The sequence below is a fragment of the Podarcis pityusensis genome (assembly GCF_964106645.2).
Source record: "Podarcis pityusensis genome assembly, chromosome: 14".
Taxonomy (NCBI): Eukaryota; Metazoa; Chordata; class Lepidosauria; order Squamata; family Lacertidae; genus Podarcis; species Podarcis pityusensis.
The window spans coordinates 8762194-8774995 of NC_138039.1; the positions used below are offsets into that span (position 1 = coordinate 8762194).

Consider the following 12802-nt stretch of genomic DNA (forward strand, 5'->3'; position numbering starts at 1 on the left):
ACTCAAGCTCCCGTCTGCCCTGCACATTAAAAGCAGTATCGAACCATTTGAAACAGCTGTGGCCTCAAAGGATTCTGGGAGCTGTAGTTTGCTAACAGTGCCAAGAGTTGTTCGGAGATCCCCTTTGCTTCTCACAGAGCTACAATACTCAGTGTGGTTTCGCAATCAAACCCTCTTTCCAGGGAACTCCGGGAATTGTAGTTCTGTGAAGGGAACTCCAGGGGGGGTCGCCGAAAAAACTCTCAGTGCCAAACTACAGCTCCCAGGATCCTTTGAGGGAAGCCACAACTGTTTGAAGTGGCATCATAGTGCTTTAAAATGAAGAGAACCGAAGGGGCCTCACAGGGCTCAGCCTGAATATTTGCAAATAGATTAATGAGCAGGCGCCAGAAGAGTCTCCTGAAGGAGACTAATCCTGTAAAGATTGCCTTGTTTGTGGAAGGGGTGGAGGTGATGAAATGGCCCTTTGAATCCAGGGGGAGGGAGGGACACAGTAATTCAGGACCCATAGGATCATAGGGTACCCCAAGCTGAGATGGCCATTTCAGGTGCTGAGCTGGTCGTGGGGCATGCAGATGTACCGTATTGGCCTGAATATAAGCCACACCTGAATATATATATATATATATATATTTTTATAAGATATTTATTAAGGTTTTTTTTAGAATATTACAATAGAGATGAAAAAGAAAAAAGAAAAATACAAAATAAAAACAGTTAAAAACACACATATTTTCAATTACTTATTTTCCTTAAGCTTGTTTCCCGGACCTCCTCCTACCCCCCTTTTTTGTATTCCGCTTCGATTTATTGGTTCAGCAAATCCTTTCCATTAGATTTTAACCCATTTATACCCCTTTTTTTCATATTCTCTTAAAGCATTACAGCTAGAAACCGCTTAATTACTATCCAACATCATTCTATCATTCATTAATTTTACAATATTTCTGTAAATAGTCTTTAAATTTCTTCCAATCTTCTTCCACCGACTCTTCCCCCTGGTCTCGGATTCTGCCAGTCATTTCTGCCAATTCCATATAGTCCATCACCTTCATCTGCCATTCTTCCAGAGTGGGTATGAATATAAGCCACACCTTTAAATTTCAAAGGGGGGAAAGGGAAAAAAAAAAGACAATACCCAAATATAAGCCGTTCCCTTAAAATTCCACAGGAACTCACACCCGTTCCGTTTTACTGTATGTCTGTTTCAGCAGCGATAGCATAAAAGCCCATTTTTGTAAGGTCGCGAATTTAGGCTGCACTTTTAACTTTTCATGATCAGAATTGGGGAGGGGAAGCTTATATTCATGCCAGTACGGTAAGTCGTAAAGAGGGAGGTGGGGATTTGATTCTGTTCGCATTTTGTGATGTATTTATTCGATTTGCCCTTCTTGAAACCAGATAAGAAGCGAAACACTACCATCCTCCAAAACTTGTGCTTATCCAAACTTTGCGATGCCATTCTCCACCCAAATCAAAGGCCTGCATTTGTGGGAAATTGTATACAGAAATGAACACGTCATAAATGCATTACGCTGGGAGAAATTTATTGCAAAAAAAACCCAACAAACCGTGCAGATGAGTCAAAACTGCATAGGAGAAACGCCGAATGATTTTCAGGAGGATTTTAAAAACAAACTGCTGCAGAAATGTGGAGAAATGAATTTAAGACTGGCAAAAGGAGAAAGAGAGAGAGAACTGAAAATGGCAGATTTTCCATCTCTACTCATCAGCATTTCTGGGTTGCTGGCACAACCTGCCTTAGGTTGATCCTACAAATACAGTGGTACCTCAGGTTAAGAACTTAATTCGTTCTGGAGGTCCGTTCTTACCCTGAAACTATTCTTAACCTAAAGCACCACTTTAGCTAATGGGGCCTCCTGCCGCCGCTGCACCGCTGCTGCGTGATTTCTGTTCTCATCCTGAAGCAAAGTTCTTAACCCGAGGTACTATTTCTGGGTTAGCGGAGTCTGTAACCTGAAGCATCTGTAACCTGAAGCGTTTGTAACCCAAGGTACCCCTGTACAGGGGTAGAGAGGGAGGCAGTTTGACTTTGCAGTGGTTCCCAGCAAAATAAGTCGTCGCTACTCCCCAAGCGTATTGTTGTAGATTTGGGGTGGGGGTAGGACCCCCAAAAGGGGTGGTGGTGCTGTGGGTAAAACCTCAGTGCCTAGGACTTGCTGATCGTATGGTCGGCGGTTCGAATCCCCGCGGCGGGGTGAGCTCCCGTTGTTCGGTCCCAGCTCCTGCCCACCTAGCAGTTCGAAAGCACTCTTAAGTGCAAGTAGATAAATAGGTAAACGGCGGGAAGGTAAACGGCGTTTCCATGTGCTGCGCTGGTGCAGGCTCGCCAGAGCAGCTTCGTCACGCTGGCCACGTGACCCGGAAGTGTCTTCGGACGGCGCCGGCTCACGGCCTCTAGAGCGAGATGAGCGCACAACCCTAGAGTCGGACATGGGCAGGGGTACCTTTACCTAGGACCCCCAAAACCATGGAGATTAATAAATGGTACAATTTTATTTGGGATGTGAAGGGAGAAATACAAGCTGCAGAGGAATTCTTGGGCTAGCCTATGCAAAATGACCTGGCCAAGCTAGTGCCATCAAGAAACAATTGAGGGCCATTGGGAATGCAAGAGAGCTGTCCTCCCCCGCTTGCTTTGACGTGTGAACAGAGACGGGGGGGGGGGGGGTTCGGACGGTTGCCAGGGTAACTGGGTGTGAGGTGACAGGAAAAGAGTTTCTGGAGCAAGGTGTTCTGGAAAGGAGGAAGAAAGACTGGGGGCTCAACACATCAGTTAAAAAAACCCCAAGAGCTTTGAATGCGTTATAAACATGCAACACCAGAGGGCGCTGGAGAGCAAAGAAAATCTCTTGGCGGTTTTACATAGCGTTGTTTTTGTCTCTTTTGTTATAATGATTTCATTTCTGACTTTCTTTCCCTGTGTGTAGATCCACCCTTAGATCCACTCATAGCTGTCAACTTTTCCCTTTTCTTGCGAGGAATCCTATTCGGAATAAGGGAATTTCCCTTTAAAAAAGGGAAACGTTGACAGCTATGGATCCACTTTGGGCAGGCTGGCTGCAGGGCTGACTGGGAGAGAAGCCTTGGACTCCAGGGCTGCCCTGCTGTGGGGGACCAGCGCCTCTCGAAATAACCATGATGTAAGATCTGGACTCCCTCCATGCAGCCTGAAGGTGTAAACAGGCGAATAAACCATAGTCCTTAAAACTACGACAGTCCCCGCCGTGTCTAAATTCTCCAAAGGAACACAGACCCCCTTGGAATTTTGCTGCCACCCAGCAGGGAGTGTGGGCAGCACCCAACTTTTGTAACAGTATGGAATCCATTTGCACTGTAAGTTAGGAATGCGCAGTATCTGAACTTGGCGGAGGCCCAGCCCAAGATCTTTTTTCAGAAATTTAAAACAGACGGTTTTAGAAATGAAAGTAAGGCTATATATAGAGACTCGGAGGTGGAGACATAGGGCAAGAGAGTCTCTTTGAACAGGGCACCGGAGGAAACAATGATCTAATGACGGGTTCCCTGAGAATACGTTCCTGCGTGACATACAAGGATTTGACTTTTTGCTCCACGCTGCCTTTAGATCAGAACGGGGGCGGGAGGAGGGGAGGGGAGGGCGGGAAGCCCTGAATCGCTCTGTGTTTCTGCACGCCCCGTCGCAGGCATGAAAACAAGTCTTGGAAGACGACTGACATTGCTTTCTGCACTTTGTCTGGGCAGACTCAAAGGGCGCCTCCTGATTCTTGCTATTTATGGGTGGGAATCAACCGCACGTTGGCAGAACCAGAGGGTTTCGGGGCTTTTGTGCATCTAATATACTTCCCCACAAAACCGGTCTTTTGGCAGTAACTAAAGGGATGAGGGATTGCCACACACACAAATCAGAATCAAAGCTCAGCAGAGAGCCAATGTTGTACAATCTCCCCATAAACTTCATGCAAACAAATCCTGATGGATGCTCAATAAACCATCCATCTTGGAAAACACCATAGGTGACTTTAATATTAATAAATGTCATCCATGGTTTTTTTTCTTTAATGTCAACTTTAGCCCCAATAATTCCTGCCTCCATGCTGAGTAATACAGTGGTACATCAGCTTAAGTACTTAATTCGTTCCGGAGGTCCGTACTTAACCTGAAACTGTTCTTAACCTGAAGCACCACTTTAGCTAATGGGGCCTCCCGCTGCTGCCGTGCTGCCGGAGCACGATTTCTGTTCTCATCCTGAAGCAAAGTTCTTAACCTGAAGCACTATTTCTGGGTTAGCAGAATCTGTAACCTGAAGCGTATGTAACCTGAAGCGTATGTAACCTGAAGCGTATGTAACCCGAGGTACCACTGTAGGAAGTTCTTCCATCCGTGTCCATATGAGATCACATTAAAATATTCAATTTCTAAATGTTCCACAATTCTTTTCTTGCTATATATCCTTGAATTCACACCCAGTTCAGCATCATCTGGAGGGCCAAAGGTCCCCCATCTCTGGACTGTGATCTGGAAGACCAGCATCCAAATCTCAACTTAGAGATGAAGCTCATTGTGTAGCCTTAGGCCAATCGCTGCTCACATCCAAACCATCCATTTAAAGCGCATGGCGTCCTCCCCAAAGAATGCTGGGAACTGTAGTTTTGTCAAGGGTGATGGAATTCTAGCTCTGTGCGGGGCAAACTACAGCCCCCAGAACTCTTTGAGGGAAGCAATGCACTTTAAATGTATGTTGTGGATATAACCACCGTCCCTCAACCTAACCTACCTCACAGGATTGTTGAGAGGATGAAAATGGGAGCGAAAAAACCACAAACACTGCCTTGATCTCCTTGGAGGAAAGGAGGGGTAGAAATGTGATAATACAACAAAGGACTCGGCTATAAAGCTGCAAATGTAAGTATGTTTTGAGTGTATTATACAAATGCTTTCTTCTTTCTTTCGCCAACTCTCATAGCCGAGTAAGATTGTCTTCCATGTAAACGGTCTTAACAGTGAGTCCGTAAGTGACTGTGGAGGCCAATTCTGGATCCACACGTCCTTCCATAGTGGGGACAGAGGTTTCCGGGTGGGAGTTGATCACGGTGAGGGTTTGCCAAACGTTATACAAATGTGACACTAGATGGTGATGGTGAGTTAATGGCAAATTCAATATACAGTGGTACCTCGGTTTTCGAACGTAATCCATTCCGGAAGACCGTTCGAGTTCCGAAACGTTCAAAAACCGAGGCGCAAAGGGCAGCCTGCAAATTTAATAGAGAAAAATGAGAAAAACACAGTGGTACATCAGCAGAAGCCGTTCAACTTCCGAGGTGCGTTCGAAAATGAAAGAATTTACTTCTGGGTTTACAGCGTCGAGTTCTGAAACTTTCGTCAATGGAGATGTTCAAAAACGAGGAACCACTGTATATTTTTTAAACTCTGTTTAAAAATGCATTTTCACAGCATTTTTTAAGTATGTGTCTAGATTCCACCAAAATAACTAAATAAAAAAATGAAGCTGGGACTTCAAAAGTCTGCATCGCACAGGCTTTCCTTGAGCAAAGAGCCCTGAAGTTGAGGCGGCAGGTGGGCTTGCCAGGACAGAAAGGTGAGCCCCAGTGCCCAATTCTTTCCCAGGATGCATCGCGTGCACTGTAGGTCCTCCCACAGCAAGAGACCCCTGCTTCACGTTCCCCCCCCCCCCGAGCAACAAAAACCTGCGACCCTTTTTCACTGATTTGGTTTCTCTTATGCTTTATTGCTATCCAATTTCTTCTCTTTTTTTCCTTTGTCAAGTTGGCTAACCGAACAAACAAAGAAAAAAAATAGCAATGAAACGAGCAGAACGTTCTCCCATCATTTGCAAACCTTTTATGTCAGAGCAGAGGTCGCAGGGAAAGCTCAGGTGTAGCCGACCAGGCGAGGGGTGCTGGGGAAGGTCTTCCTCATCCCCATGCACTTCTCCTTGTCGATGAAAAGGGAGTTGGCCTTCACAAGCAGGTCGTGCTCCAGCTTGGACTTGTTGAGGATGAGCAACTGGAGGGTGTCGTGAGCCTCGCGCAGGCGCAGCTTCAGGGTCTGCAACGTGTCGTCGATGGTGAAAACCTCGTTCACCAGCCTGAAATGGGGTTAGGGTTGGGGGGACACAGATACTCTGTTAACGGAGAAATCTGAGGGCTCCCTTGGACAAAAAACAAGGACACCAGCCAGGAATACTAGAGCAAAACAGCAGCCAGTAGGCTTGGTCTTTACTGAAGACTGTTGCCACAGGACTCCCACCTGCCACCAGGTGGAACAAGATGGAAGCCCCGAACAAAAGAGAACCCAAACTTTTATTAGCTGCTAATCCCCATGTTACACCCCCCCCAAACTACATCACTAATACATCACGGTTACATCATGAAAGGGGAGGTCTGGTGGGAGTAATCTGAGCATCCTGGACCCTGTCCCATGGCTCTCCTTGCCCTCCACCAAACACCCATCAAGTGTAACAAAAGAGATATTTACATTTCCCTGTTTCCCAACCAAGTTAAAGGTAAAGGTAAAGGGACCCCTGACCGTTAGGTCCAGTCGTGGCCGACTCTGGGGTTGCGGCGCTCATCTTGCTTTATTGGCTGAGGGAGCCGGCGTACAGCTTCCAGGTCATGTGGCCAGCATGACTAAGCCGCTTCTGGCGAACCAGAGCAGCGCACGGAAACACCGTATACCTTCCCGCCGGAGCGGTACCTATTGATCTACTTGCACTTTGACGTGCTTTCGAACTGCTAGGTTGGCAGGAGCAGGGACCGAGCAACGGGAGCTCACCCCGTCGCAGGGATTCAAACTGCCGACCTTCTGATCAGCAAGTCCTAGGCTCTGTGGTTTAACCCACAGCGCCACCCACATCCCTTCCCAACCAAATTAATCACACCCTTTTGTCTGGGTTTGTTATTTCTGGAATGGCTACCTATTCTAGCACTCAGGTATCAGGATGCCAGGAATGACCACTGAGGCAGAGGGGCTGCTGAGTAGCTGAGCTGACATGGCTATATGAATTTCTGAAGTTTTCCCAGTGAGCCAGTACATAGATACATCTATCAGTGAATTGTTAAATTTGGTATCGTGCAGCAAAGGGCCTTTGAATAGATAGGAAGAAACTGTGATGAAGTGTTTTGTGAGGACAAGTCACAAAAGTGATTGTGCTGATATTGGTAGTGGGCTGCATGTGCATGATATCTGCTGGAGGGGCAAACCCCCCCCCCCAACCTATACATAAATTCTTGCAACAGTCAGAACCTCAGAAACATTTGTGGGGGGAGCGGTTTGCAAATCATTGAAGGAAGGGATGAATAAACAGAACACCAGCTTCCGCCTAGAGGTAGCATCATCAACCCAGAATAATAATCAGTGCCGGATTTACGTATAAGCGAAACAAGCTATATAGCTTAGGGCCCCAATCTCTTGGGGGCCCCCCTATAAATTTAAAGGGAAAAAAAGAATTGGACGTACATTTCCAAAATATAAGATAAAAAACAAATAAAACAAAACCGACATACAGCAACAGTGTTTTGTGTTGTGTAGGCCCCTATGATGTAAGGCCTGCTAGCCTGCTCCCTGAAAGATCACTGGTTTGCTCCTTTCTAGATATAGGGTGCCTACATTCTGCATGGACTGGTTGCATGGCAACATAGAGCATGCAGCTGCAGACTGCAGGGCAGCACAGTTGAATGCAGGTCAAGCTGTTGTACCTGCTGTCTAATACAGTGGTGCCCCGCAAGACGAATGCCTCGCAAGACGGAAAACCCGCTAGACGAAAGGGTTTTCCGTTTTTGAGTTGCTTCGCAGGACGAATTTCCCTATGGGCTTGCTTCGCAAGACGAAAATGTCTTGCGAGTCTTGAGATTTTTTTTTCGCTCCCCCCCCCCTCCTTTATCTAAGCCGCTAAGCCTTTAATAGCCTTTTAGCAGCTAATCCGCTAAGCCTTTAAGCCTTTAATAGCCGCTAAACCGCTAATAGCGCTAATCCGTTAAGCCGCTAATAGGGTTGCTTCGCAAGACGAAAAAACCGCTAGACGAAGACACTCGCGGAACGGATTAATTTCGTCTTGCGAGGCACCACTGTATTAAAGAGTGCTTGTAGACTGATGATCAGGCAGCGTAGACTAAGGGCATGAGTCTTATGCCTGCTGATTGATTTCATGTAATACATAATTTTTTTTATTTTGACCCCGTTATAAAACAGCTGGACATATAAAGGGCCCCCATTACCTTCAGTAGCTTAGGGCCTCATCAAACCTAAATCAGGCCCCAATTATTGTTGTTGTTGTTGTTGTTGTTGTTGTTATTAATTTATACCCTGCCCATCTGGGTTTCCCCAGTCACTCTGGGCCGCTCCCAACAGAATATTAAAAACACGATAAAACATCAAACGCAGACTGTGTTGCCAGATCAGAGCCCTGCAGCCCTTCACTATAAATAATAACAGAACTTCCAAGTGTCCCTATTTTCCAGGGACAGTCTCAGATTTACAGAAGCCATCCCCATTTCTGATTTGATCCCGGAATGTCCCGCTTTTCCTTAGGACGTCCCTATTTTCATCAGAGAAACGTTGTAGGGTGTGGAGTTGTGCGACTCCCGAGTCAAGGAGATAAGTTACTGTACAACCTTTAGAAGACATCTGAACGCAGCCCTGTACAGGGGAGTTTTAAAAAATGTTTAATGTTTTATTATGTTTTTATATATGTTGGAAGCTGCCCGGAGTGGCTGCGGCAATCCAGTCAGGTGGGTGGGGTATGAATAGTAAAATCACCACCACAACAACAACCAGTGCTTTTTTAAGGGGAAAAGGTATCAGTATTCACCATGTAGTGGTTCCAGTAAGTGCCACACTTTTAACATTTGGGGAGGAAAAAGGTGCTGGTACTGCGTACTCTTGAATACCCCCAGGAAAAAAAGCACTATTGATGATGATTGAATAGGATGCCCCTATTTTCATCAGAGAAACCTTGGAGGATATATAATGATGATGTAATGTCATACCTTGGTTTTCGAACAGTTTAGTTCTCGAAGTTTTTGGCTCCCAAACGCCGCAAACCCGGAAGTGAGTGTTCCGGTCTGTGAACTATTTTTGGAAGCCGAACGTCCAGCGGGCTTCCGATTGGCTGCAGGAGCTTCCTGCAGCCAATCAGAAGCCACGCTTTCGTTTCCGCACATTTTGGAAGTGGAACGGACTTCCAGAACGGATTCCGTTCGACTTCTGAGGTACCACTGTTATTATAATAAGCCACCCATCTGATTGGGTTGCCCCAGCCATGCTGGGGGGCTTCCAACAGATATAAAAGGACTGTAAGATCTTTTTATATCTGTTGGAAGCCACAAATGGGTGCCATACAATTATTATTATTATTATTATTATTATAAATTTTATTTATATCCCGCCCTCCCCAGCCGAAGCCGGGCTCAGGGCGGCTAACAACAATAAAACAATACAAAAGTACAGCATAAACAACACTCTAAAATCATTCATTATAAAATTAATTAATTCAAGCCACTGGCAACCATTGGGCCAGAGCTCCGCGAAGATTGCCGAGGGAGGGAGTCAGGCTGTGCCCTGGCCAAAGGCCTGGTGGAACAGCTCTGTCTTGCAGGCCCTGCGGAAAGATGTCAAGTCCCGCAGGGCCCTGGTCTCTTGTGACAGAGTGTTCCACCAGATCGGAGCCACAGCCGAAAAAGCCCTGGCTCTAGTTGAGGCCAGCCTAACTTCTCTGTGGCCTGGGACCTTCAAGATGTTTTTATTTGAAGACCGTAAGTTTCTCTGTGGGGCATAGCAGGAGAGGCGGTCCCGTAGGTACGAGGGTCCTAGGCCGTATAGGGCTTTAAAGGTTAAAACCAGCACCTTAAACCTGATCCTGTACTCCACTGGGAGCCAGTGCAGCTGGTATAGCACCGGATGTATGTGATCTCGCAGCGAAGACCTCGTAAGGAGTCTCGCTGCAGCATTCTGCACCCGCTGGAGTTTCTGGGTCAGTCTCAAGGGCAGCCCCACGTAGAGCGAGTTACAATAATCCAGTCTGGAGGTGACCGTTGCGTGGATCACAGTGGCTAGGTCAGGGCGAGAGAGGTAAGGAGCCAACTGCTTAGCTTGGCGGAGATGGAAAAATGCCGCCTTTGTTATAGCTGCAATCTGCGCCTCCATGGAAAGGGAGGTGTCGAAGATTACACCCAAACTCTTAACGGACGGTGCTGGCACTAATTGCGCCCCCGCAAGAGATGGGAGTTGCCCCCCCAATCCCATATCGCCCCGTCCCAGCCACAGGACCTCTGTCTTCGAAGGATTTAGCTTCAACCGGCTCCCACGTAACCATCCAGCCACAGCTTCCAAACATCTTTTCAGTGTGTCTGGGGCCGAGTCAGGATGCCCCCCTAATCCCATATCGCCCCGTCCCAGCCACAGGACCTCTATCTTCGAAGGATTTAGCTTCAACCGGCTCCCACGTAACCATCCAGCCACAGCTTCCAAACATCTGGTCAGTGTGTCTGGGGCCGAGTCAGGATGGCCATCCATCAACAGATAGAGTTGGGTGTCATCGGCATACTGATGGCAACCCAGCCCAAAACTCCGGACAAGCTGGGCGAGGGGGCGCATAAAGATGTTGAAAAGCATCGGGGAGAGTATCGCACCCTGAGGTACTCCACACACCAAGTAGTGTCGCGATGACAATTCCCCCCCAAGCGCCACCCTCTGTCCCCGACCAGAGAGAAACGAGCGCAGCCATTGAAGGACTGTGCCCTGGATCCCCACGTCGGCAAGGCGGTGGTCCAGAAGTTCATGATCGACCATGTCGAAAGCTGCTGACAGATCTAGAAGAATCAGCAGCCCTGACCCGCCTCGATCCAGCTATCTATGAAGATCATCTGTTAGGGCAACCAGAGCCGTCTCGGTCCCATGACCAGCGCGGAAGGCGGACTGGAATGGATCCAGAGCCGATGTTTCATCCAGAAACCCACCAAGCTCTTCAGCAACCGCTCTCTCAATCACCTTACCCAGGAACGGAAGATTCGAAACCGGGCGGTAATTGGATAGATCTAAAGGATCTAATGATGTTTTCTTTAAGAGCGGGCGCACCACTGCCTCCTTCAGTTCCCCTGGGAATGTCCCCGTGCCAAGAGACAAATTGATGATATCCCCCAGGAGGGCCCGCACATCGTCTGGACACGCTCTAATCAGCCAAGACGGGCATGGGTCGAGAGGACAGGTGGTGGGCTTTCCAGCTCGGAGGAGTCTGTCCACATTGGCTGGGGATATCCAGTCGAAGTGGTCCAACACTGGACCCGAGGACAGTTGAGGGGCCTCCAGTTCCTTTATTGTATCCAAATTGGCAGGGAGGTCATGGCGGAGCAACAAGACCTTCTCCGCAAAAAAGCTTGCAAATGCCTCACAGCTGTGTGTCAAATTGTTATTTAAATTTGGCTGTCCCTCAAGGGACGTTAAAGACCTGATTATACTAAATAATTGCGCTGGGCGAGAGCTAACGGATGCAATGGAGGCCGAGAAGTATGACTTCTTCGCAGCCTTCACCGCCATCTCGTAGGTTTTCATAAAAGCCCTATAAGATGTTCTTGAGGCTCCGTCACAGGCACCCCGCCATACTCACTCTAGCCGTCTGAGGTCCCGCTTCATTTTCCGGAGCTCCTCGGTAAACCAGGGAGTCCGGTTTCTGCGGGGTCGCAGAGGGCACTTAGGTGCGATCTCATCGATGGCTGCCAGGAGCTGGGTATTCCAGCCCTCAACAAGCAACAATGAGTCGCCAGGGGGAGCAAGGTCCCGCAAGGCTTGGCGGAATCTATCAGGGTCCATCAGCCTCTGCGGGCGAGCCCAAATCGGCTCGCCACCTAAGCAGGGGGGGGGGTGGAAAGTCAATCCTGGCTTTCAGAGCGTAGTGATCAGACCATGGCACCTTCATCGAAGGAGACATGATCACATCTATACCTACGCCAAAGATCAAATCCAGCGTGTGGCCTGCTTGATGTGTGGGGCCCGAAACAAACTGGGAGAGCCCTAGTGTCGCCATGGAAGACACCAGGTCCAGAGCCTGTGAGGAGGGAATGGCATCAGCATGGATGCTAAAGTCCCCCAATACCAATAGGTTAGGGAACTCCTCCTCCTCCTCCTCCTATTATTATTATTATTATTATTATTATTATTATTATTATTATTTCTGAAACCCTGGAGAGCTTCTGCCAGTCAATGTAGACAATACTGAACTAGCTGGACCAAAGCTCAATATAACAAGCCTGCTTGCTGTGTTCCTATTGTGTGCCGGTGTGACACTCCTTTTCTTCTCTCTCTCTCTTTTTTGTCCCTGCTCTTGCAGAGGACGGAGCAGATTCCGTGTTTGCAAGCTCTGCTATAAAACCCCTTTGATGCTTAGCCAGATCCTGTAAAACACTTTGTGCTGCTGGAGATGTTATCACTCCCACCCACTGAGGCTCATACAGGTGCACTAGGAAAAGATGAGTCAACCCTTTTTTCTTTTCGGAGGGGGAGGGCGGCTTCGAAAAAAACGATTTCGGCAAACAGCTTCTCCGACCCTTAACACGATCACCGCCAGCGCCTGGTGTCAAAACATCCTGTGTCTCCCAACTTTATGAGAAGGGAAAACAGGGTGGGGAGGCACACCGGGCCTCTTTGTGGCTAGAGAAAAAACAAAGAGCAATGGAACAGAAGCCTTGCAGAAACATAGGGCATGGTTAGCCAACATGGTGCCCTCCATCTGTCACTGGATTCCAACTCCCATCAGCTCCAACCAGCATGGTCAATGGTCAGGGATGAT

General features: G+C 47.8%; 1 protein-coding gene across 1 annotated transcript in view; it reads right to left on the minus strand.

The window, feature by feature from the left end:
* Window positions 1–5728: 5728 nt before the first annotated feature.
* Window positions 5729–12802, minus strand: part of TEKT5 (tektin 5) — a 31925-nt gene continuing 24851 nt past the window's right edge. Inside the window, exon 7 of the mRNA XM_080981136.1 lies at window positions 5729–6109. Within this exon, the coding sequence (XP_080837262.1) occupies window positions 5893–6109 (217 nt within the window). The 3' untranslated portion in view covers window positions 5729–5892. The remainder of the gene's footprint in view (window positions 6110–12802) is intronic.